Raw genomic sequence first — 27,316 nt, forward strand, 5'->3', positions numbered from 1 at the left:
TTTTGCAATAGTTTCCTACTTTTTACGCTTTCATTCTACTCATAGTTTACTTTCGTTCTGTTTCTTGCTGTTTGTGAATTCTGCTCTTCAAGCGTGGATTTTCCCCGAGTGTGTGATGAATAAAGTCGGTTTGTGCTAAAGCAAACCCCATTCATGTTACCAAATGGGTGCTGGGTTGCTAGGTTACCGTCTCAAGGTTACTCAGATGAGCAATCAGGCAAACAACAGAGGATGCCCAAGTTGCAGGTGACATCATCGACGCGACTGCTGAGGGTCAGCAGACGTGAGAACGCCAACACCTGCGTGGGCTGAGAGGGCTGAATGGTCTCGTCAAGATGCTCCGAAAGTGAAATTAAAAGACTCTGCACATGCTAACTGACCTGCAGCGACTGTGCAAAACAAAACAATCAACAAAAGAGTACCGTATTTTCCGAACCATAGGGCGCACCGGATTATAAATCACATTTAAGGGGTCATATTATGATATATTTTTTTTCTAAATTGAAAACACTTCCTTGCACACATTTTCAGGACTTATGCAGATCCCAAATACAGATCAGCAGGTACCAGTAGGTAAGAAACGTTGCTTTTGTATAATATCGCGAAACAAAACAGCAGATAATATGTCTTACCTTATACACACACCATAATAATACTCCTATGTTGAAGCACAGTACATTCCATCAAGCGGTGTGGCTTCATAGCTTACTAAAGTCCTACTAAAACATTTTGATAGAGTTTTGAGCGCCGTGTTTAATGTTCTATATTTTCAATGGAACATATAAAATGTTGGTGTTGTTTATTTGGGTCATATTGCAGTCTACACTTATCTCTTATGTGTGACTGCCATCATATTGCAGACTACATGTATCTCTTATGTGTGACTGCCATCATATTGCAGTGGACACATATCTCTTATGTGTGACTGCCATCATATTGCAGTCTACACGTATATATTATGTGTGACTGCCATCATATCGCAGTCTACACGTATCTCTTATTTGTGACTGCCATCATATTGCAGTCTACACGTATTTCTTATGTGTGACTGCCATCATATTGCAGTTTACATGTATCTCTTATGCGTGACTGCCATCATATTGCAGTCTACACGTATCTCTTATGTGTGACTGCCATCATATTGCAATCTACACATATCTCTTATGTGTCACTGCCATCATATTGCAGTCTACATGTATCTCTTATGCGTGACTGCCATCATATTGCAGTCTACACATATCTCTTATGCGTGACTGCCATCATATTGCAGTATACATGAATCTCTTATGTGTGACTGCCATCATATTGCAGTCTACACATATCTCTTATGTGTGACTGCCATCATATTGTAGTCTACACGTATGTCTTATGCGTGACTGCCATCATATTGCAGTCTACACGTATCTCCTATGTGTGACTGCCATCATATTGCAGTCTACATGTATCTCTTATGCGTGACTGCCATCATATTGCAGTCTACACGTATCTCCTAAAGTTAAAGTCCCAATGATTGTCACACACCCACTAGGTGTGGCAAAATCATTCTCTGCATTTGACCCATCACCCTTGATCACCCCCTGGGAGGTGAGGGAAGCAGTGGGCAGCAGCGGTGGCCGCCCCCGGGAATTATTATTGGTGATTAAACCCCCATTTCCAACCCTTGATGCTGAGTGTCAAGCATGGAGGTAAGGGTTCCCATTTTTATAGTCTTTGGTATGACTCGGCCGGAGTTTGAACTCACATTGCAGTCTTCACGTATCTCTTATGTGGGACTGCCATCATTTTGCAGTCTACACGTATCTCTTATGTGCGACTGCCATCCTTCTGCAGTCTACACGTATCTCTTATGTGTGACTGCCATCATATTGCAGTCCACACGTATCTCTTATGTGTGACTGCCATCACATTGCAGTCTACACGTATCTCTTATGTGTGACTGCCATCATATTGCAGTCTACACGTATCTTTTATGTGTGACTGCCATCATATTGCAGTCTACCCATATCTCTTATGCATGACTGCCATCATATTGCAGTCTACACGTATCTCTTATGCGTGACTGCCATCATATTGCAGTCTACACGTATCTCTTATGCGTGACTGCCATCATATTGCAGTCTACACGTATCTCCTATGTGTGACTGCCATCATATTGTAGCGTACACGTTCCTCTTATGTGTGACTGCCATCATATTGCGGTCTACACGTATCTCTTATATGTGACTGCCATTATATTGCAGTCCACACGTATCTCTTATGTGTGACTGCCATCATATTAAGTTAAAGTTAAAGTCCCAGTGATTGTCACACACACACTAGGTGTGGCAAAATTATTCTCTGCATTTGACCCATCACCCTTGATCACCCCCTGGGAGGTGAGGGGAGCAGTGGGCAGCAGCGGTGGCCGCCCCCGGGAATTATTTTTGGTGATTTAACCCCCATTTCCAACTCTTGATGCTAAGTGCCAAGCAGGGAGGTAATGGCTCCCATTTTTATAGTCTTTGGTATGACTCGGCCGGAGTTTGAACTCACATTGCAGTCTACATGTATCTCTTATGTTTGACTGCCATCATATTGCAGTCTACACATATCTCATATGTGTGACTGCCATCCTACTGCAGTCTACATGTATCTCGTATGTGTGACTGCCATCATATTGCGGTCCACACGTATCTCTTATGTGTGACTGCCATCATATTGCAGTCAACACATATCTCTTATGTGTGACTGCCATCATTTAGCAGTCTACACGTATCTCTTATGTGTGACTGCCATCATATTGTAGTGTACAGGTTCCTCTTATGTGTGACTGCCATCATATTGCGGTCTACACGTATCTCTTATGTGTGACTGCCATCATATTGCGGTCTACACATATCTCTTATGTGTGACTGCCATCATATTGCAGTCTACACATATCTCTTATGCGTGACTGCCATCATATTGCAGTCTACACGTATCTCTTATGTGTGACTGCCGTCATATTGCAGTCTACACGTATCTCTTATGTGTGACTGCCATCATATTGCAATCTACACGTATCTCTTATATGTGACTGCCATCATTTTGCAGTCGACACGTATCTCTTATGCGTGACTGCCATCATATTGCAATCTACACGTATCTCTTATGTGTGACTGCCATCATATTGCAGTCGATACGTATTTTTATGCGTGACCGTCATCATATTGCAATCTACACATATCTCTTATGCGTGACTGCCATCATATTGCAGTCTACACGTATCTCTTATGTGCGACTGCCATCATATTGCAGTCTACACGTATATCTTATGTGTGACTGCCGTCATATTGCAGTCTACACGTATCTCTTATGTGTGACTGCCATCATATTGCAATCTACACGTATCTCTTATATGTGACTGCCATCATTTTGCAGTCGACACGTATCTCTTATGCGTGACTGCCATCATATTGCAATCTACACGTATCTCTTATGTGTGACTGCCATCATATTGCGGTCTACACATATCTCTTATGTGTGACTGCCATCATATTGCAGTCTACACATATCTCTTATGCGTGACTGCCATCATATTGCAGTCTACACGTATCTCTTATGTGCGACTGCCATCATATTGCAGTCTACACGTATATCTTATGCGCGACTGTCATCATATTGTAGTCTACACATATCTCTTATGCGTGACTGCCATCATATTGCAGTCTACACGTATCGCTTATGTGAGACTGCCATCATATTGCAGTCTACACGTATCTCTTATGTGTGACTGCCATCATTTTGCAGTATACACGTATCTTGTATGTGTGACTGCCATCTCCCTGTCACATTTATCATTACACCATGTACCCAATAAAATTGCTTCAAGGTTGGTAAGCACAACCATAATTATGCCGTACATTAGGCGCATTTTTTGAGAAAATTAAAGGATTTTAAGTGCACCTTATAGTCCGAAAAATACGGTAACTCAAAAAGGTCCCAAGCCAGCGTAGATAGAAGCAAGTTTTAATTGTGATGAGACCGAACTTTTCTGGAAAAATATGCCAAAGAAGACTTGTTTCATAGCGGGGGAGAAGACACAGTCTCTCGTTCAGTGGCACCTCTTTCAAGTGTGCACACACACACACACACTCACACACACGGCCCCTCCCCTGATCCCTCCCTTACCTCTTTCTCTCTGCTCCTTTCTCGCCAGCTACTCCTTTGCCGATGTTAATGTCAGTGGATTTGACCTTTTGAATGTTTATTATTGTTGCAACATGGTTGTTAAGGTGACGGATTTTTGAGACTTCTGTATGTGTGTGTGTTGTTGTTTTGGCTTGTTTATAAAGAGAAAGTTGATCCATCACCTCCCTGTTCTATGTAATATACAGCAGTGTATACTTTACACTGTACCTACTGTGTTTTGTTGCAGGGAGTAGGTTTAAAGACGGCAGAGAGGAAGTTAGGATGATAAAAGTTACCTGAATAGCCTTCTGAGACTGGATGTCCACAATGAGCACTCGATCCAAGGTCGGCTGTGTGGCATAAATAAATTTGTCTTTAACGTTGACCGCTGAGGACCACACACACTGCTGGATGATGTCATCTTCTGAGGCAGGACACAACTCCTCCTGGGAAAGGAAAGATAATAGTTTTCGTTATCTGCAGTGTTCCACTGTTTTTTCAATAGTGTGGCAGTGCAGCATGTCCGTGTCCACACACACACATATATATATATATATATATATATATATATATATATATATATATATATATATATATATATTAGACTTAAACTTCCTTTTATTGTCATTCAAATTTGAACTTTAGTAGGTCAATAACTACAGTTTGTCGCTACATCTGTAAGTGCAAGTTAAAACTCTACTATGCCAAGCCAAAGCCATTTATCAACAACACCCAGAAACGCTTCGCTGGGCCCGAGCTCATCTAAGATGGACTGATGCAAAGTGGAAAAGTGTTCTGTGGTCTGACGAGTCCACATTTCAAATTGTTTTTGGAAACTGTGGACGTTGTGTCCTCCGGAACAAAGAAGAAAAAAACAACAACATCTGGACTATTCTAGGGTGAAAATGTAAAAGCCAGCATCTGTGATGGTATGGGGGTGTATTAGTGCCCAAGACATGGGTAACTTACACATCTGTGAAGGCGCCATTAATGCTGAGAGGTACATACAGCTTTGGGAGCAACATATGTTGCTATCCAAGCACCGTTATCATGGACGCCCCTGCTTATTTCAGAAAGACAATGCCAAGCCACGTGTTACAACAGCGTGGCTTCATAGTAAAAGAGTGCGGGTACTAGACTGGCCTGCCAGTAGTCCAGACCTGTCTCCCATTGAAAATGTGTGGCACAATATGAAGGCTAAAATATGAGAAGGGGACTGTTGAACAACTTAAGCTGTACATCAAGCAAGAATGGGAAATAATTCCACCTGAGAAGCTTAAAAAATGTGTCTCCTCAGTTCCCAAACCTTTACTGTGTGTTGTTAAAAGGAAAGGCCATGTAACACACTGGTAAAAATGCCCCTGTGATAACTTTTTTGCAATGTGTTGCTGCCATTAAATTCAAAGTTCATGGTTATTTGCAAAAAGTATGAACATGAAATATCTTGTCTTTGCAGTCTATTCAATTGAATATAAGTTGAAAAGGAATTGCAAATTATTGTATTCTCTTTTTATTCACCATATACACAACGTGACAACTTCACTGGTATATATAAGACATACTGTACTGTGCGTGGGGGAGTAGCTCAAACACAAATGTACATTTAAAGCAGCTACGGAGGCGGAACATATGTTTGTGTTTTCTTCTTATTAAACCCTCCCGACGACGACCACTATATTTTTCTTCAAGAATAAATTACAAAAATTAATCTGCATTAATCACACCATGCCAGCGACAGGCTTAAGAATATTATTTGTCCATTAGCAGCTTGCTTGCTTTCATAACAAAACTGCGTGCAATTGTTGTGTGAATGCTGAAGAGCGTGTATGTCTGCACCAACATTCTTTATGATTTTTTTTTTTTAATTGAACAACAAACATACATTTATTATGCACACAAAAATCGAGCTGCCACCTTACCGTGGTAGAGGAGTTTGCGTGTCCCAATGATCCTAGGAGCTATGTTGTCCGGGGGCTTTCATGCCCCCTGGTATGGTCTCCCAAGACAAACAGGTCTTAGGTAAGGGATCAGACAAAGAGCAGCTTGAAGACTTCTATGGGAATGCTTCAACAAGGACTCAGATTTCCCTCGCCCAGACGCGGGTCACCGGGGCCCCACTCTGGAGCCAGGCCCGGAGTTGGGGCACGATGGCGAGCGCCTGGTGGCCGGCCCTGTCCCCATGGGGCCCGGCCGGGCACAGCCCGAAGAAGCAACGTGGGTTCCCCCTTCAATGAGCTCATCACTCATGGGAGGGGCCATAGAGGTCGGGTGCATTGTGAGCTGGGCGGCAGACGAAGGCAGGGCACTTGGCGGTCTGATCCTCGGCTACATAAGCTAGCTCTTGGGACGTGGAACGTCACCTCGCTGGGGGGGAAGGAGCCTGAGCTAGTGCGCGAGGTAGAGAAGTTCCAGCTGGATATAGTTGGACTCACCTCGACGCACAGCAAGGGGCCTGGAACCAGTTCTCTCGAGAGGGGCTGGACTCTCTTCCACACTGGCGTTGCAGGCAGTGAGAGGCGAGAAGCTGCGGTAGCAAATCTCGTTGCCCCCCGGCTCAAAAACTGCACGTTGGAGTTCAGCCCGGTGGGCGAGAGGGTAGCTTCCCTCCGCCTTCGGGTGGGGTGACGGGTCCTGACTGTTGTTTGTGCTTACACACCAAACCGCAGTTCAGAGTACCCACCCTTTTTGGATACACTCGAGGGAGTACTGGAAAGTGCTCCCCCGGGTGATTCTCTTGTCCTACTGGGGGACTTCAACGCTCATGTTGGCAACGACAGTGAAACCTGGAGAGGCGTGATTGGGAAGAGTGGCCGCCTGGATCTGAACCCGAGTGGTGTTTTGTTATTGGACTTTTGTGCTCGTCACAGATTGTCCATAACAAACACCATGTTTAAACATAAGCGTGTCCATATGTGCACTTGGCACCAGGACACCCTAGGCCGCAATTCCATGGTCGACTTTGTAGTTGTATCATCGGATTTGCGGTCTCATGTTTTGGACAATCGGGTGAAGAGAGGGGCGGATTTTTCTACCGATCACCACCTGGTGGTGAGTTGGCTGCGATGGTGGGGGAGGATACCGGACAGACCTGGCAGGCCCAAACACACTCCGGAGGCAGCGGACAGGTACCGACAGGCCAAGCGGTGTGCGGCTTCAGCTGTCGCAGAGGCAAAAACTCGGACATGGAAGGAGTTCGGGGAAGCCATGGAAAACGACTTCCGGACGGCTTCGAAGCGATTCTGGACCACCATCCGCCGCCTCAGGAATTGGAACATTGTCAACACCGTGTATGGTGCGGATGGTGTTCTAATGACCTCGACTGCGGATGTTGTGGATCGGTGGAGGGAACACTTTGAAGACCTCCTCAATCCCACCAACACGTCTTCCTATGAGGAAGCAGTGCCTGGGGAATCTGTGGTGGGCTCTCCTATTTCTGGGGCTGAGGTTGCTGAGGTAGTTAAAAAGCTCCTCGGTGGCAAGGCCCCGGGGGTCGATGAGACCCGCCTGGAGTTCATTAAGGCTCTGGATGCTGTGGGGCTGTCTTGGTTGACAAGACTCTGCAGCATCGCGTGGACATCGGGGGCGGTACCTCTGGATTGGCAGACCGGGGTGGTGGTTCCTCTCTTTAAGAAGGGGAACCAGAGGGTGTTTTCCAACTATCGTGGGATCACACTCCTCAGCCTTCCCGGTAAGGTTTATTCAGGTGTACTGTAGAGGATGCTACGCCGGATGGTCGAACCTCGGATTCAGGAGGAACAGTGTGGTTTTCGTCCTGGTCGTGGAACTGTGGACCAGCTCTATACTCTTGGAAGGGTTCTTGAGGGTGCATGGGAGTTTGCCCAACCAGTCTTCATGTGCTTTGTGGACTTGGAGAAGGCATTCGACCGTGTACCCCGGGAAGTCCTGTGGGGGGTGCTTAGAGAGTATGGGGTAACGGACTGTCTATTTGTGGCGGTCCGCTCCCTGTATGATCAGTGTCAGAGCTTGGTCCGCATTGCCGGCACTAAGTCGGACACGTTTTCAGTGAGGGTCGGACTCCGCCAAGGCTGCCCTTTGTCACCGATTATGTTCATAACTTTTATGGACAGAATATCTAGGCGCAGTCTGGGCGTTGAGGGTATCCGGTTTGGTGGCTGCAGGATTAAGTCTCTGCTTTTTGCAGATGATGTGGTCCTGATGGCTTCATCTGGCCAAGATCTTCAGCTCTCACTGGATCGGTTCGCAGCCGAGTGTAAAGCGACTGGGATGGGAATCAGCACCTCCAAGTCCGAGTCCATGGTTTTCGCCCGGAAAAGGGTGGAGTGCCATCTCTGGGTTGGGGAGGAGATCTTGCCCCAAGTACCTCAGAGTCTTGTTTACGAGTGAGGGAAGAGTAGATCTTGAGGTCTACAGGCGGATCGGTGCGGCGTCTTCAGTAATGCGGATGCTGTATTGATCCGTTGTGGTGAAGAAGGAGCTGAGCCGGAAGGCAAAGCTCTCAGTTTACCAGTCGATCTACGTTCCCATCCTCACCTATGGTCATGAGCTTTGGGTTAAGACCGAAATCACCAAAATTGATTCGCATTTTATCGAACCCATTTTTTAAATAATTTATACCTATATATTTAGTTGTTGTTTTATCACCCGGCCCGAGATAATAATACTGTGGAAATTCAAACTGTTCAACATTCCAACAGTCAAACTATTCTTACATTCATACTACATTCTGTCAGCACTTCACTTCAACTTCAGGAATTACCTCTTCTAGTTATCTATTCCATCCATCTATCCATTTTCAACCGCTTATTCCCTTTGGGGACTATTCATGCTTTTTATTTTTAAAACTGCAAGGTACAGTAAATAGGGTGGCACTGCCATTAATAAACTACACTACTACAGAATTATTGAATTGAAATATATTTCCATGGGTAAAATGAATGTGAGATAAGAGTACAGTATATTGGGTTGAGAGCTCCGTAACGAAACCAGTTCAGCCGGTCAGTTGAGGTACCACAAGGTGAGATCTAACACACATTTCTCACCTGCAGGGCCAGGAGCTTCTCGCTGGGCTTTATATGGCGCTGGATCTCACACGCCACAGGCTCCATGACTTTAATGCCATCCTCGTAGAAGACGTAGAACATGTTTCCGATGCCCAGCCCTGCGGAAACAACACATCTGCATCCACCATCTCCAAATATAGCGTACAATAATACTGTTTGCAAAGAACAAAACCCAAAAGCAGTGAAGTTGTCACATTGTGTAAATGGTAAATAAAAAGAGAAAACAACAAATCATTTTTAACTTATATTCAATTAAATGGACTGCAAAGACAAGATAAATCATGAACTTAGAATTTAATGGCAGCAACTCATTGCAAAAAAGTTGTCACAGGAACATTCTTACCACTGTGTTGCATGGCCTTTCCTTTTAACAACACTCAGTAAACGTTTGGGAACTGAGAACTGAGAACTGAAACACATTATTGAAGTGGAATTATTTCCCATTCTTGCTTGATGTACAGCTTAAGTTGTTCTACAGTCTCCCTTCTCATATTTTAGCCTTCATATTGCACTACACATTTTCAATGGGAGACAGGTCTGGACTACAGGCAGGCCAGTCTAGTACCCGCACTCTTTTACTATGAAGCCACGCTGTTGTAACACGTGGCTTGGCATTGTGTTGCTGATATAAGCAGGGGCGTCCACGATAACGTTGCTTGGATGGCAACATATGTTGCTCCAAAACCTGTATGTACCTTTCAGCATTAATGGTGCCTTCACAGATGTGTAAGTTACCCATGTCTTGGGCACTAATACACCCCCATACCATCACACATGCTGCCTTTTACACTTTGCGCCTAGAACAATCTGGATGGTTCTTTTCCTCTTTGTTCCGGAAGGACACGACGTCCACAGTTTCCAAAAACAATTTAAAATGTGGACTCGTCAGACCACAGAACACTTTTCCACTTTGCATCAGTCCATCTTAGATGAACTCGGGCCCAGCGAAGCCGGCTGCATTTCTTGGTGTTGTTGATAAATGGCTTTGGCTTTGCATAGTAGAGTTTTAACTTGCACTTACAGATGTAGCGACCAACTGTAATTACTGAAAGTGGCTTTCTGAAATGTTCCTGAGCCCATGTGGTGATATCCTTTACGCACTGATGTCGCTTTTTGATACAAAGGGATCCACGGTCTGTAATATCATGGCTTATGTGCAGTGATTTTCCAGATTCTCTGAACCTTTTGATGATATTACGGAGCGTAGATGGTGAAATCCCTAAATTCCTTGCAATAGCTGGTTGAGAAATGTTGTCCCTAAACAATTTGCTCAGGCATTTGTTGACAAAGTGGTGACCCTCGCCCCGTCCTTGTTTGTGAATGACTGAACATTTCATGGAAGCTGCTTTTATACCCAATCATGGCACCCACCTGTTTCCAATTAGCCCGTTCACCTGTGGGATGTTCCAAATAAGTCTTTGATGAGCATTCCTCAACTTTATCAGTATTTTTTGCCACTTGTGCCAGCTTTTTTGAAACATGTTGCAGGCATCAAATTCCGAATGAGCTAATATTTGCAAAAAATAACGTTTTCCAGTTCGAATTTTAAATGTCTTGTCTTTGCAGTCTATTCAATTGAATATAAGTTGAAAAGGATTTGCAAATAATTGTATTTTGTTTTTATTTACCATTTACACAACGTGACAACTTCACTGCCTTTGGGGTTTGTAAATAAGTCAAAATTATCAACTTCCAAAGCATCCAGTCGTTGAGTCTCCCTGGTCACAGTTCACTAACCCTATTACAGGAATTCAATTAAAGCACTTTAATGAAGCAGCAGCAACCTCCACTTACCTTCTTCCCGCCACAAGATGTTGGCCACTGCCAGGGAGAGAGAGAAAGAAGGAAAGAAAGGCTTTGAGAATAAAACACCACAATCAATAATGTCACATTTGTGAGAACAGTTTTATTGTCAGGGTCTACCTGGCATCAAGTGCAGCAAGGAACAAAAAATAAATAAAAGCTTTAGATTTTTACACGCTGTGACTTCTTGCCTTGGGATCGCTTTTCACCGCAACAAACTATCGCCCTTATTCTTTTAATTCTTTGACCAAACCGCTACGGCAAGGATAATGTCCGTTGTTGTCGTCCCTGGACCAGCCAGGACACCTCAGTTTGTATTTGTCGCTGGCAAAGTTGCAACTCGAAGTTGTTTACAAGTAGTAACTCAAATAATTTGGCATGTCAACTAAGATCTAAACCTTACAAAAGCACATGTTTCTAATAAAAGTCACAAAGATACATTATTCCAGGCATTATTAGACATTTTGCACGTTTGGTTTAGGAGTTATGTTTAAATACATTTTTATTGCTTTTTTCACATTATCTCAGGATTGTAAGAACATTACTTTCATATTGAAAAAAAAACACATTTTTGTATTTGCAAACCTTACAGAAGCTCACGTTTCAAGTAAAACTCACACAAATATGTAATTTCAGCCATTACTAGACATATTGCATGTTTGGTTTAGGAGTTATGTTTAAATGACTGTCATATTGAGTGTGACAGTTATACTGTCATATTGAGTAAAAAACTAATTTTTGTATTTGCAAACCTTACAGAAGCTCATGTTCAAGTAAAACTCACACAAATACACCCTTTCAGGCATTATTAGACATATTGCATGTTTGGTTTAGGAGTTAAGTTTAAATAACTGTCATATTGAGTGTGACAGTTATACTGTCATATTGAATAAAAAACTAATTTTTGTATTTGCAAACCTTACAAAAGCTCATGTTTCGAGTGAAACTCACAAAGATACATTATTCCAGGCATTATTAGACATTTTGCACGTTTGGTTTAGGAGTTATGTTTGAATACATTTGTATTGCTTTTTTCACATTATCTCAGAATTGTAAGAACATTACTTTCAAATTGAGTAAAAAACACATTTTTGTATTTGCAAACCTTACACAAGCTCATGTTTCAAGTAAAACTCACACAAATACATAGTTTCAGGAATTATTAGCCATATTGCATGTTTGGTTTCGGAGTTATGTTTAAATAACTGGCATAATGAGTGTGACAGTTATACTGTCATATTGAGTAAAAAACTAATTTTTGTATTTGCAAACCATACAAAAGCTCATGTTTCGAGTAAAACTCACAATGATACATTATTTCAGGCATTATTAGACATTTTGCATGTTTGGTTTAGGAGTTATGTTTAATACATTTTTATTGCTTTTTTCACATTATCTCAGGATTGTAAGAACATTACTTCCATATTAAATAAAAAAACACATTTTTGTATTTGCAAACCTTACAAAATCTCATGTTTCTAGTTAAACTTACAAATATACATTATTTCAGGCATTATTAGACATATTGCATGTTTGGTTTAGGAGCTACGTTTAAATAACTGTCATATTTAGTGTGACAGTTATACTGTTATATTGAGTAAAAATCAAATTTTTGTATTTGCAAACCTTACAAAAGCACACGTTTCTAGTAAAACTCACAAAGATACATTACTCCAGGCATAATTAGACATTTTGCACGTTTGGTTTAGGAATTATGTTTGAATACATTTGTATTGCTTTTTTCACATTATCTCAGAATTGTAAGAACATTACTTTCATATTGAGTAAAAAAACACATTTTTGTATTTGCAAACCTTACAGAAGCTCGTGTTTCAAGTAAAACTAGCACAAATACATCCTTTCAGGCATTATTAGACATATTGCATGTTTGGTTTAGGAGTTAAGTTTAAATAACTGTCATATTGAGTGTGACAGTTACACTGTCGTATTGAGTAACAAACACATTTTTGTATTTGCAAACCTTACAAAAGCTCATGTTTCTAATAAAACTCACAAATATACATTATTTCAGGCATTATTAGACATATTGCATGTTTGGTTTAGGAGTTATGTTTAAATACATTTTAATTGTTTTTTTCACATTATCTCAGGATTGTAAGAACATTACTTTCATATTGAGTAAAAAAAACACATTTTTGTGTTTGCAAACCTTACAAAAGCACATGTTTCTAGTAAAACTCACAAAGATACATTATTTCAGGCATTATTAGACATATTGCATGTTTGGTTTAGGAGTTACGTTTAAATGACTGTCATATTGAGTGTGACAGTCATACTGTCATATTGATTAAACAACTAATTTTTGTATTTGCAAACCTTACAAAACACCTGATTGTAGTAAAACTCACATAGATACAATATTATAGACATTTTTAAACATATTGCATGTTTTGTTTTGGAGTTATGTTTATACAACTTTCATGGTGCAACCTATACAATAGCGTGTACTATTAGTGGATGTGTTGTGTGTGACGCAGATTTTTACTTTGTTAGCGTTTATCGATCCCCGCCGGTGTTTTGTTTTGTTTATGGGTCAAATTTCCGTCCCCGTTTGTTGCATTTTTAAAGTAGTGAACTTTCCGGTACAATTTCTTATATTGGCTAAGAGAGTCTGTTTTTGTCAAACCATCTTTTTAATGTGTTAATTTTTCTGTTATTATTTGTATTATCTTCTGTGTGTTCTCTCCTGAACAAAACACAGTTGTGTGATCTGCAAATAATACTAACTTCAAGTCCTTTGTAACTTTACACATGTCCTTTATATAGAGATTGAACAATTTTGGTCCCAGTATTGATCCCTGAGGTACACCACATTTCTAGCTCTGTTGGTATATTTTCCACATAGCTTCACGATTTGCTTCCTGTTGGTTAAGTAGCTTCTTATCCAGTTTAAGACCAACCCTCTGATGCCATACCTTTCTAATTTTGTAATATTATGATTGTGTCAAATGCTTATGTTAGATTCATAAACATTGTTTACCATCTATTGCATTGGTAATTTCCTCGGTTATTTTGATTAATGGCATTGATGTTGAAATGTTAGCTCTGTATCCATATTGGTTATCTGAGTGTTCCACCTTTATTTAGGAATTTGTCTAATCTGTTGTTAAAATAAGTTTTCAAAGATTTTAGAAAATTGTGGCAGTAGAGAAACAGGTCTGTAGTTTGTGAATTGGTGTTTGTTTCCAGTCTTATAAAGTGGTACAACCTTTGCTATTTTTATTTAGTTTGGGATTTTTTCAGTGTGAAATGACAGATTGTTAGAATACGTTAGAGGCTCTGAAATGTGAAATGTCTTTAATAACTTTTTTTGATCGCTTTCATATCAATTCCGTGACAATCAGTTGAAGTCTTGGATTTCCATTTCTTTACTATTTTGCAGAGGTGTGGACTCGAGTCACATGACTTGGACTCGAGTCAGACTCGAGTCATGAATTTGATGACTTTAGACTCGACTTGACAAAATGTAAAAAGACTTGCAACTCGACTTAGACTTTAACATCAATGACTTGTGACTTCACTTGGACTTGAGCCTTTTGAATTGACATGACTTGACATGACTTGCTACTTTCCCCAAAACCCAAAGATGAAAAAGTTATTCGGGAGCGCTCCGTATTTTTCATTGTGTACTTGTCTATCAGCGTTGCGTGTGTCAGCTGGTGTGCTCTCAGTACAACAGCCAATCAAATTAGATCTACTTTGTTTTCATCCCACAGCATTCATCCAATCAAATTGCAGGACAACCAACGAAGAAGACATGTCCAAACCACACGCCAGTGAACAAAAAATGATACCTAAAATAATTTCGTTTGGGTATAAAAATTACGAGGTGGTCAACACAAAACGGTTTGCAGTATGCAACACATGCGGTTCGAAAATTACTGATGGAGAGGCAACAACTTCCAACTTCGTCCGGCATTTGAAGTTGCACAAAGAACGGTAAGTTTTGAATTTAAGATAACGTTTATTGGCTAAGTAACGTGACTTTTATTTGCTGTGTAGTTAAATCAGTGAGGCTGTAAACTCACTGCTAATGTTATAACGTTATTGCAAACACGGGAAGCTGTTGCAGTTCACTACCTTATTCATACTTTTTGTTCAGTGATTTTTTTTAAGCAGGGTTACGTTAGTCAATATATCACACGTAACGTTATACGGCGGTCAGCAGCACCGCGTATTTTAGCCACCTAAAAAAGACAAAAATAGTCAAATAAAGGTCAGTTAAAATGTATACTATATTATGAATATGTGTACCGTTTTAGCTAGCTTTCTGACATACTGTTGGTTGTTTACCTCAGTGGTCCCCAACCACCGGGCCGCGGCCCGGTACTGGTCCGTGGATCGATTGGTATCGGGCCGCACAAGAAACTTTTTTTAAAATTTTTTTTAATTTTTTTAATTAAATCAACAAACACAAGATACACTTACAAGTAGTGCACCAACCCAAAAAACCTCTCTCCCCCTTTTGTTCTGGGCATTGAACATGAAGACTCTTCCTTCACTGTTCCGAGTGGCCATGAGAGTCTTGGCAGTGCCTGCCTCCAGTGCTCCAGTGGAGCGAGTTTTCAGCCATGGTGGCATCATACTACGCCCCCATCGTGCACAAATGACTGACAGACTCTTGGCTAATTTGGTCTTTTGCAAATGCAATGCAGCATAGGGACCTGACATATAAAAAGTACAACTTTTTTGTTATGTTCACGTATATGTCATGTTTTTTCAATCTTAACACTTTTGTACAAATAAGTACATTTGCACTTTATTTTTCAATGTGTTTGTTCTGTAAAGGAATGAGTTAATGTTTAAAATGACTGGTTAATAGTGCTATTATAAAGTGCAATGGCAGCACAATTTTCTTTCCTGCAATTTAAAATGCACTTGTTTTAATAAATAAATACAGCGTTTGAAACGCATACACAATCTGTGTTAATATATTAGTCTGTGGTTAAAAGGACTTGAAAGGACTCGAAACTCAAAATGCAGGACTTAGGACTTGACTTGAGACTTTCCAGTCTTGACTTTGGACTTGACTCGGGGCTTGCCTGTCTTGACTCGGGACTTGACTTGGACTTGAGGGCAAAGACTTGAGACTTACTTGTGACTTGCAAAACAATGACTTGGTCCCACCTCTGCTATTTTGATCATTTCCTCTTTTGTCACATTAACAAGGAACATAGAGTTGGGTTTTCTATCTATAGAGTCATTCCAGTCTTCAACTGACTCAGTAACTGGAATCATTTGAACAGGTTTGTTCCAATATTTACAAAGTAATTATTAAAGTATTGCACCACTTTATTCATATAGTTGTTTGATACGGCTCCATCTATAAAGTATTTAGGGTAATCCTTCTTAGCTGTTTTTAATGATACTATTGATGCTACCCCATGTCGTTCTCATGTTATTTTTGTTCTTGTCTAATAAATTGCTGTAATATTCTTTTCTACATGTTCTTAAAATGTATATTTATATTATTCACATGTGAATAATGCTGTAAAATAGACTGTAATTATATTATTCACATGTGAATAATGCAGTATAATAGACTGTATTTATAGTATTCACATGTGAATAATGCTGTATAATAGACTGTATTTATATTATTCACATATGAATAATGCTGTATAATAGACTGTATTTATATTATTCAAATGTGAATAATGCTGTATAATAGACTGCATTTATATTGTTCACATGTGAATAATGCTGTAAAATAGACTGTATTTATATTATTCACATGTGAATAATGCTGTAAAATAGACTGTAATTATATTATTCACATGTGAATAATGCAGTATAATAGACTGTATTTATAGTATTCACATGTGAATAATGCTGTATAATAGACTGTATTTATATTATTCACATATGAATAATGCTGTATAATAGACTGTATTTATATTATTCAAATGTGAATAATGCTGTATAATAGACTGCATTTATATTGTTCACATGTGAATAATGCTGTAAAATAGACTGTATTTATATTATTCACATGTGAATAATGCTGTATAATAGACTGTATTTATATTATTTACATGTGAATAATGCTGTATAATAGATTGTATTTATATTATTCACATGTGAATAATGCTGTATAATTGACTGTATTTATATTATTCACATGTGGATAATGCTGTATAATTGACTGTATTTATATTATTCACATGTGAATAATGCTGTGTAATAGACTGTATTTATATTATTCACATGTGATGAATGCTGTATAATAGACTGTATTTATATTATTCACATGTGAATAATGCTGCATAATAGACTGTATTTATATTATTCACATGTGAATAATATTGCATAATAGACTGTATTTATAGTATTCACATGTGAATAATGCTGTAAAATAGACTATATTTATAATATTCACATGTGAATAATGCTGTATAATAGACTGTATTTATATTATTCACATGTGAATAATGCTGTATAATGGACTGTATTTATATTATTAACATGTGAATAATGCTGTATAAAAGACTGTATTTATATTATTCACATGTTAAAAAAATACTTAAGTGTTTATTGTTTATTGTGAGCGAACTGTGGTGCTGAATTTCCCACAGGGATCAATAAAGTACTTTCTATTCTATTCTGTTCTATTAAAACGTAGGTTAGTTTTTTTTAAAATACTTTCTGGAACTATGTTCTGCCTCTATAGAACTGTGTGTTATAAATGTTCTATATACCGTATTTTCCTGGACTATAAGGTATACTTTTTTTTTTCTCCTCAAAACTCGACAGTGCATTAGTAGTAACAATAAAATAATACATTACAATAAAATTAAAAATAAAAAAAAACAGATACAACCTTGAAAAAAAAAACTTCCGAATATTAAGCCCGTGTATTATTATATTAAGATTAATATTATTATGTGTAGTAATATTATAATTAGCAGATGTATTATTATTATAATAATAATTGTTTTAATATAATTAGTACTAATAATAAAAATACAATTAATAATACATTATAATTAAATTATGATTAAAATAAGAAAGACATTCAAACATTTTAATCAGTGCTGACAGTGTGAAGCTGCAGATATTCATCAATATAAGATTGTCCTCCTAAGACTCCCTTGAGTAAATCATCTTTAGGTGTAAAATGATTTTGATAAGTCATTAGGAGGGATTAATGTCCTCGCCATCTTTGGCTCTTCTAAGCAGACGTTCCTTATTAAAGATGGCTAATGACACTCCAAAAGCAATGAAAGCCAAATAAGGAGCGGAGTGCTTTTAATGGAGCAAGTTAAAGTGCAACAAGCAGAGAGACGCTCCGAAGTGGTGGAGGATGAGATGATGAAGTTGGTTTCCATGCAAATATCACATGGCGCCCACCTTAATGGCGACCTTCTCTCCTCATTGTTCATGCGTCGCTCCATCTTTCATTTGCGGACCACAAACCAATCTGCAGGCCAATTCACTGCGATGCTAATCTCCCCGCCGCCGCGCTTGTCCTCCCTCCTCTGCTTGGCCGAGAAGGCGCCAAAGGAAGAAGACAAAAGCCGAGGGGGCGCCACAGCGCCGTTAGTGGAGCGTAATCTTTCCAAAAGTGCTTTGTCGAGTGTTCCTTGTGCACTCTTGCATACCTTTGGAGCTCATTAAAAGTTGCACAAAAGGAGCGCCGCCTCGATTGGAAAAAACGGGAGGAGGAAGTGGAGGGGGCCGGGAAACAAAACGATACAATGGCGTTTATTTGAGATGTGCCAAGAAAGGGAAAATAAAATAGAAAAGAGTGGAGATGAGATCTGCTGCTGCTGCCGCCATATTGGCACCATTCATCACTTGGCGGCTGTAGTGCGCGTGCGAGGCGCCCATACATCAACTTCATGATCCATACATCAACTTCATCATCCATACAGCACAACCCGCTTCACTCTTTCTGCTCCTAAAAACTGTTTGCGCTGGACGCCAAAGCTCGGTCACGTCAAGGGATTTGAGTAACCTCCATCGCCAAGGTTACACAAGTCCACACACACACACACACAGAAACACTTAAACACAAGTCCACACACACAGAGAGTATCCATAAGAGGCTGGCAGTCATCGTTTGTTGGCTAATACAAAGTTTGGGCCTGGCTCGCAGGGTGCAGTGATGCGTCTAGTGCAGCATGCTGGAGAGAGTTGCATGTAGGGACGCCCCAGCTGGGTAAACGAAGCCGAGTGCGTAAGCCTTCCGAGGTCAGTACATAGCCTCTCCTTCACCAAGACCCTTGACCTTGCCTCCTGGTGGCAGCACACGGTAACTGGAGTCTCGAGACTTCAGGCTAAAAGGTAGGGGATCGACCCACTGTCTTGCGGGTAGGTCCAGGAAGACAAGGGCTAGGGGTGCACACCCTGAGAGAAAAGCACCGTGATGGAGGTACATGTTAGCGGCCTCCTGCAGCTATGAAGAGGTGCTGGTTGTCCTGGGTTTCCCCCTTGCCCCTAGGGTCCATCTCTTTATGGTGAAGATAGTGCAGCTGGGAACTGTGCACCCCCAGAGGCACTTAAAACGTATCACCGCACAGATCTCTGCTTCTGACCTTGGTGGATCTAGAACAGCAATGGATTCTGAAGTACAAACCCCGTTTCCATATGAGTTGGGAAATTGTGTTAGATTCAAATATAAACGGAATACAATGATTTGCAAATAATTTTCAACCTATATTCAGTTGAATGCACTACAAAGACAACATATTTGATGTTCAAACTGATAAACTATTTTTGTTTTTTGCAAAATATCATTAAATTTAGATTTCATGCCAGCAACAGGTGACAAAGAAGTTGGGAAAGGTGGCAATAAATACTGATAAAGTTGAGGAATGCTCATCAAACACTTATTTGGAACATCCCACAGGTGTGCAGGCTAATTGGGAACAGGTGGGTGCTATGATTGGGTATAAAAACAGCTTCCCAAAAAATGCTTAGTCTTTCACAAGAAAGGATGGGGCAAGGCACACCCCTTTGTCCACAACTGCTTGAGCAAATAGTCAAAAAGTTTAAGAACAACATTTTTCAAAGTAAAATTGCAAGGAATTTAGGGATTTCAACATCTACGGTCCATAATATCATCAAAAGGTTCAGAGAATCTGGAGAAATCACTCGACTACATGGCCGGAAACCAACATTGAATGACCGTGACCTTCGATCCCTCAGACGGCACTGTATCAAAAACCGACATCAATCTCTAAAGGATATCACCACATGGGCTCAGGAACACTTCAGAAGACCACTGTCACTAACTACAGTTGGTCGCTACATCCGTAAGTGCAAGTTAAAGCTCTACTATGCAAAGCGAAAGCCATTTATCAACAACATCCAGAAACGCCGCCGGCTTCTCTGGGCCCAAGATCATCTAAGATGGACTCATGCAAAGTGGATAAGTGTTCTGTGGTCTGACGAGTCCACATTTCAAATTGTTTTTGGAAATATTCAACATTGTGTCATCCGGACCAAAGGGGAAGCGAACCATCCAGACTGTTATCGACGCAAAGTTCAAAAGTCAGCATCTGTGATGGTATGGGGGTGCATTAGTGCCCAAGGCATGGGTAACTTACACATATGTGAAGGCACCATTAATCCTGAAACAGTACAGGTTTTGGAACAACATATGCTGCCATCTAAGCGCCGTCTTTTTCATTGACGCCCCTGCTTATTTCAGCAAGACAATGCCAAGCCACATTCAGCACGTGTTACAACAGCGTGGCTTTGTAAAAAAAAGGGTGCGGGTACTTTCCTGGTCCGTCTGCAGTCCAGACCTGTCTCCACTTTCAAAGCTTCAACAATTAGTTTCCTCAGTTCCCAATCGTTTATTGAGTGTTGTTAAAAGAAAAGGTGATGTAACACAGTGGTGAAGATGCCCTTTCCCAACTACTTTGGCACGTGTTGCAGCCATGAAATTCTAAGTTAATTATTATTTGCAAAAAAAAAAAAAGTTTATGAGTTTGAACATCAAATATATTGTCTTTCTAGTGCATTCAATTGAATATGGGTTGAAAAGGATTTGCAAATCAATGTATTCCGTTTATATTTACATCCAACACAATTTCCCAATTCATATGGAAACGGGGTTTGTACAAAGTCTGTCGGCGTCAGAATGTCTGATAACGGGGGCAGGTTAGAATGAACTGGGAGCCTCTAGTTAGATCCCTGCTTGTCAGCGATACAGGGCTATAATGGTCGCTATCAGCAGGGATTTGAGTAGCAGCTGATTTCAGCAGACCCCTGTATGACTGAGCAGCCCTATTTAGGAGCTGCACTGCTCACCCCAAAGTTGGGGGAAGGCCTAGAAAAGGTGGCCTAAACATTGCCCACTCTTCACACCCCTGGTAGGATACCGCACATACCGGGACATTCCACTGCAGCGGTCGAAAAATAAAAAATAAACAAGTTCCCTTGAAATTGGCTACATGGAACATCAGAACCCTTTTGGACAACAACCCTGACAGGCCGCAAAGAAGAACTGCGCTTGTTGCTGCTGAGCTCAGATGTTATGGAATTGACATTGCCGCCTTGAGTGAGACCAGATTTCTGGATGAGGGATGATAATGGAAGAAGGCCAGGTAAAGGTTGGTAAAGGTTATACCTTTTTCTGGAGGGGTTACCCTACAGAAGGTCCGCATCACCATGGTGTTGGTTTGGCAATAAAAAACAGCCAGCTACCCAGTTTCACTGAAACACCTACCAGCGTAAGTGAAAGACTCATGTCTGTCCGTATTCCCCTGGAAAAACACTGCTATGCAACTCTTCTCAGTGCTTAAGCACCAACTATACCATCCGAGAATGAGGCAAAGGGCCGCTTCTACCAGGAACTAGATGGGGCCCTAATCCCTAATGGAAGAAGGCCAGGCATCCCTAGCAGTGACAAAATCCTCCTGCTTGGGGGTGGGGAAAAAAACACCTCATATGGAAAGGAGTGATTGGGAAGCATGGTATCGGGAAGATTAACATCAATGGCATGAGGCTTCTCAGTCTCTGTGCTGAGCATGACCTGACAATCACCAACACAATCTTACAACAGAAAAATAAACATAAGGCTTCCTAGATGCACCCACGATCCAAGCAATGGCATCTGCTGGATTACGTCATCGCGAGACGCAAGGACACCAAAGACGTGCACATCACCCTTGCAATGCGAGGTGCTGACTGCTGGACTGACCACCGCATGATTATTTCCAAGTTGCGAGTGACAGTACGCCCCCCTGTTCGTCTCCGAAAAACTGTCAAGAAGTGGTTGGACTTTGCCCGGCTTGAAGCGGACGAGGCCTGGAACAGCCTTCGATCCTCCATTGCAGGGAAGCTGCCGGAAATCGACCCCTTCTTGAGCCCTGAAGGCAGTGTTGATGACAACCGGACCTGCCTTAGCTCAAAGCTCCATGAGGCCGCAGCCAAGTCTATTGGCTTCCGCCATAGGAGGCATCAGGACTGGTTTGACGAAAATTCAGAATCCATCAGAACCATACTGGACACCATGCACAAGGCCCATAACGCAGCCCTGAACAACCCTACATCTGTCAGGCTAAAGCAGCACTGGAGAGCATCAAGGAAGGAGGTACAGTCTGTCCTACGAAAACTGAAAAATGACTGATGGACTGACAAGGCTCAATAAATTGAACATTTTGCAGTGAAGAACGACATGCACAACTTTTATAATGCTGTGAAAACCTTCCATAGCTCCAGGAACTCCTCTCTCTCACCTGTGAAATCGGCTGATGGCTCAACCCTCATAAAGGACCAGAAACAAGTTGTGGACAGATGGGCGGAACACTTCCAGACACTTTCAAACCAACCTGCCACCCCTGATCTGGCAGTGCTGGACGAGCTGCCCAGCTACCCAACTATTGAATAACTGGATCTTCCACCAACCTTCTCTGAAGTCTGGGCTGCAGTTAGGTCACTGAAGAACAACAAGACCCCTGGCCCGGATGGCATCCCTGCAGAGATCCTTAAACAGGTAGGCTATCTCTGTACCAGAGCAATTTTCCACTATATTGCTGATATATGGAAGTGCGGCGCAGTCCCCCAACAATGGCGGGATGCAAATGCTGTAACCATATATAAAGGGAAGGGTGAGAAGTCTGTCTGTGGCAATTGTAGAGGAATATCCCTCCTGTCTGCTGCCGGCAAGGTTCTTGCCAAAGTGATGCTGTCAAGACTCACACCGAGCATAACTGAACACCTATTGCCTGAGTCTCAATGTGGCTTCAGGAAAAATTGTAGCACTTTGGACATGATTTTCACAACACGCCAGCTACAAGAGAAGTGTAGGGAGCAAAATCAAGATGTATACATGGCGTTTGTGGACCTATCAAAGGCCTTTGATACGGTCAACAGAGACTTCCTCTGGGCAGTCCTTCTCAGGGTTGGTTGCCCGCATAAGTTTGTAAACATCCTGCAAAAATTTCCACGAGGGGATGATGGCTCAGGTAACAACAGGAGGACAGGAGTCTAAGCCTTTCAAGGTATGCACAGGTGTCAGGCAGGGCTGTGTACTTGCACCTGTACTATTCAACATCTTCCTCATGAGTGTCACCTGGCTACTGCACAAAGAAGTTGAGGGAAGCAGTGGTGTGCTGATGGAATACAGGTTGGATGGAAACTTATTTAACATCAGAAGGCTGCAGGCGGCTACCAAGCTCAAAACTGTGAACATTGTGGATATACAGTATGCTGCTGATTGGGCCTTCGTGGCACATACATCAGAGGTTCTGCAGGCGACGCTAACAGCTGCTGTGAAGGCCTATAGTAGACTGGGTCTCACTGTGAACACTGTAAAGACGGAAGTTCTCTGCCAGTGGAACTCCCCTCCGCCAACTCGACCACCATCACCTGCCTTTAACATTTATGACAAGCCCCTAGCAGTAGTCCTAGACTTCAAATATCTTGGGAGCATCCTCTCCGAAAAACTGCAGCATGGACAATGATGTTCAAAACCGAATAAGGTCTGCGTGAACTGGGTGTATGTGAAAAAAGACCTCAGCATACATACCAAGGTGGCAGACTACCAAGCCATCTGTGTCTCCACACTACTATACGGCTGTGAAGCTTGGACACTGTATCGCCGCCACATCCAACAGCTGGAAAACTTTCACATCAAATGTGTCTCCAGCGGATCCTTGGGCTAACGTAGCGTGATCGTGTGCCACACACAGAAGTCTTGAGTAGAACTGGTACCAAGAGAATGGAGGCCACCTCTCTCCAGTACTAACTGCAATGGGCCGGCCACACCATCAGAATGCCAGATGATAGACTTCCGCGACAACTGCTGTGGGGTCAACTTCATCATAGCCAGAGATCTGTTGGAGGCCAAAAGCGGAGATACAAGGACCAACTGAAAATAACACTCAATAGGTGTGGAAAACAGCACACACAGCTGGAAAACTCTGCCTCAGATTGCCCTCTATGGAGGCAACTCTGACATGCAGAACTTCACCAATTTGAAGGGGAGAGAAGCGCACTGAGGGAAGGGAAACGCCGAAGGAGGAAGATGGGCCTTGCAGCCAAGACCACAACAAACACTAACTTCATATGCCCCCATTGCAATAGACCATGTGGCTCTTGTATTGAACTTTTCAGTCACCTCAAAACTCACCAATAGAAAAAGTAGAAGTCATCATCGGACACCATGGACTACCATAAGCAAGTAAGAGAGAGTGTGTGTGTGTGTGTGTGTGTGTGTGTGTGTGTGTGTGTGTGTGTGTGTGTGTGTGTGTGTGTGTAAAATCCCCTGACAGGGAAACCTGCAAAACAGGCTTGTAGGGATGATATAGCCTTTGTGTTTCTTCCTGACCTAACGTTTATATATATATATATATATATATATATATATATATATATGTATATATATATATATATATATATATACTGTATATGTATATATATATATGTATGTATATATATATATATATATATATATATATATATATATATATATATATATATATATATATATATATATATATATATATCAAATCAAATCAAATCAACTTTATTTATAAATATATATATATATATATATATATATATATATATATATATATATATATATATATATATATATATATATGTATGTGTGTGTGTGTATGTATATAGGAGACAGGCGTTTAAAAAAAGCAGGCGGTTATTTGCACAAGGCTTTTATTTATTTTTGCACCAGCCTGCACCAGGCCATTATTTGGTGACAATGGTTACTGTCCAGTATTTTTTTTTTCGTACAAAAAACTTTAAATGTAAAAGCTATTGTAAACATACAAACAAAAAAAACAAGAGATCAACATGAGGTAGGCTATCAAAAGACAAGAGATCAACAAGGCCTCAACATGGCAGTAGTGCAACAATTGTCAAATAGAATACCAATACTAAAAATAAATAAAGCAGCCGACCGGGAAAAATAAAATTATGGTACCAAGTACCCAAGTATAAAACCCACCATCAAAACAGAACAATAATACTGTCACTTAAATAAAATAAAGGCTACAGTACTCCAAGTTTTAAATAAAGCAACATACAGGAAAAATAAAATTATGGTACCAAGTACTCTATAAAACCATCAAAACAATAATACTGCAGCAAACGCAACCCCAGTAGCATTATAATCTAAATTATGCAAATAACAGCCCATGGGCGGCTATTTGGACATAGGCGCTTATTAGGAAGAGGCGATTAATTCACAAAATGGGGTCAGACCCCGGGCGGCTATTAGGACATGGGCGGTTATTTGCCCAAGGGCGTTTATTTGGTAATATACGGTATATATATATATATATATATATATATATATATATATATATATATGCATGTATGTATATATATGCATCCATCCATCCATCCATCCATCCATTTCTTCCGCTTATCCGAGGTTGGGTCGCGGGGGCAGCAGCCTAAGCAGAGAAACCAAGACTTCCCTCTCCCCAGCCTCTTCGTCCAGCTTTTCCCAGGGGATCCTGAGGTGGTCCCAGGCCAGCCGGGAGACATAGTCTTCCCAACGTGTCCTGGGTTTCCCCTGCGGCCTCCTGCCGGACGGACATGCCCTAAACACCTCCCTAGGGAGGTGTTCGGATGGCATCCTGACCAGATGCCCGAACCACCTCATCTGACTCCTCTCCATATGGAGGAGCAGCGGCTTTACTTTGAGCTCCTCCCGGATCACAGAGCTTCTCACGCTATCTCTAAGGGAGAGCCCTGCCACCCGGCGGAGGAAACTCATTTCGGCCGCTTGTACCCGTGATCTTGTCCTTTCAGTCATAACCCAAAGCTCATGACCATAGGTGAGGATGGGAACGTAGATCGACCGGTAAATTGAGAGCTTTGACTTCCGGCTCAGTTCCTTCTCCACCACAATGGATCGATACAGCGTCCGAATTACTAAAGACGCCGCACCGATCCGCCTGTGGATCTCACCATCCACTCTTCCCTCACTCGTGAACAAGACTCCGAGGTACTTGAACTCCTCCACATGGGGCAAAATCTCCTCTCCAACTCGGAGATGGCACTCCACCCTTTCCTAGCCAAGAACTATGAACTCGGACTTGGAGGTGCTGATTCTCATCCCAGTCGCTTCACACTCGGTTGCGAACCGATCCAGTGGGAGCTGAAGATCCTGACCAGAAGAAGTCATCAGGACTACATCATCTGCAAAAAGCAGAGACCTAAACCTGCAGCCACCTAACCGGATCCCCTCAACGCCCTGACTGCGCCTAGAAATTATTACCATAAAAGTTATGAACGGAGGTGGGGCCTGGTGGCCGGGCCGGTCCCCATTGGGCTCGGCCGGGCACAGCCCGAAGAGGCAATGTGGGTGTCCCCTCCAATGGGCTCACCACTCATAGGAGGGGCCATAGAGGCCGGGTGCTTTGTGAGCTGGGCGGCAGCCGAAGGCAGGGTACTTGGCGGTCCGATCCTCGGTTACATAAGCTCGCTCTTGGGACGTGGAATGAGCTGGTGCGCGAGGTGGAGAAATTCCAGCTAGATATAGTCGGACCCACTTCGACGCACAGCAAGGGCTCTCGAGAGGTTTATAAGACGTTTTTCATCTAAACGGGAATACATGAACATCCCAGCAGTCGCCATTTTAATGACAGCAGACATTGTACAGTAAATTATGTTTTTATGGGGCGGTATAGCTCGGTTAGTAGAGTGGCCGTGCCAGCAACTTGAGGGTTCCAGGTTCGATCCCCGCTATACTATACTTACATCATGTATATATTACATGTTATTATGAATGTTACGACATTACATATATACTTACATCATGTATATATTACATGTTATTATGAATGTTACTGCATTACATATATACATACATCATG

General features: G+C 41.5%; 1 protein-coding gene across 3 annotated transcripts in view; it reads right to left on the reverse strand.

Annotated features, from left to right (window-relative positions):
- Positions 1–27,316, reverse strand: part of fstl5 (follistatin-like 5) — a 570,108-nt gene that overhangs the window by 44,399 nt on the left and 498,393 nt on the right. For 2 of the 3 annotated variants that reach the window (XM_072914911.1, XM_061976895.2), the window contains exons 11-13: positions 10,986–11,012; positions 9,171–9,289; positions 4,446–4,595 (exon numbers count right to left, since the gene is read on the reverse strand). In XM_072914911.1, coding sequence (XP_072771012.1) covers positions 4,446–4,595; positions 9,171–9,289; positions 10,986–11,012 — 296 coding nt within the window. The remainder of the gene's footprint in view (positions 1–4,445; positions 4,596–9,170; positions 9,290–10,985; positions 11,013–27,316) is intronic. The other variant, XM_061976896.2, reaches the window with a different exon arrangement.

Source organism: Nerophis lumbriciformis, linkage group LG16 (genome assembly GCF_033978685.3).
Source record: "Nerophis lumbriciformis linkage group LG16, RoL_Nlum_v2.1, whole genome shotgun sequence".
Classification (NCBI taxonomy): domain Eukaryota; kingdom Metazoa; phylum Chordata; class Actinopteri; order Syngnathiformes; family Syngnathidae; genus Nerophis; species Nerophis lumbriciformis.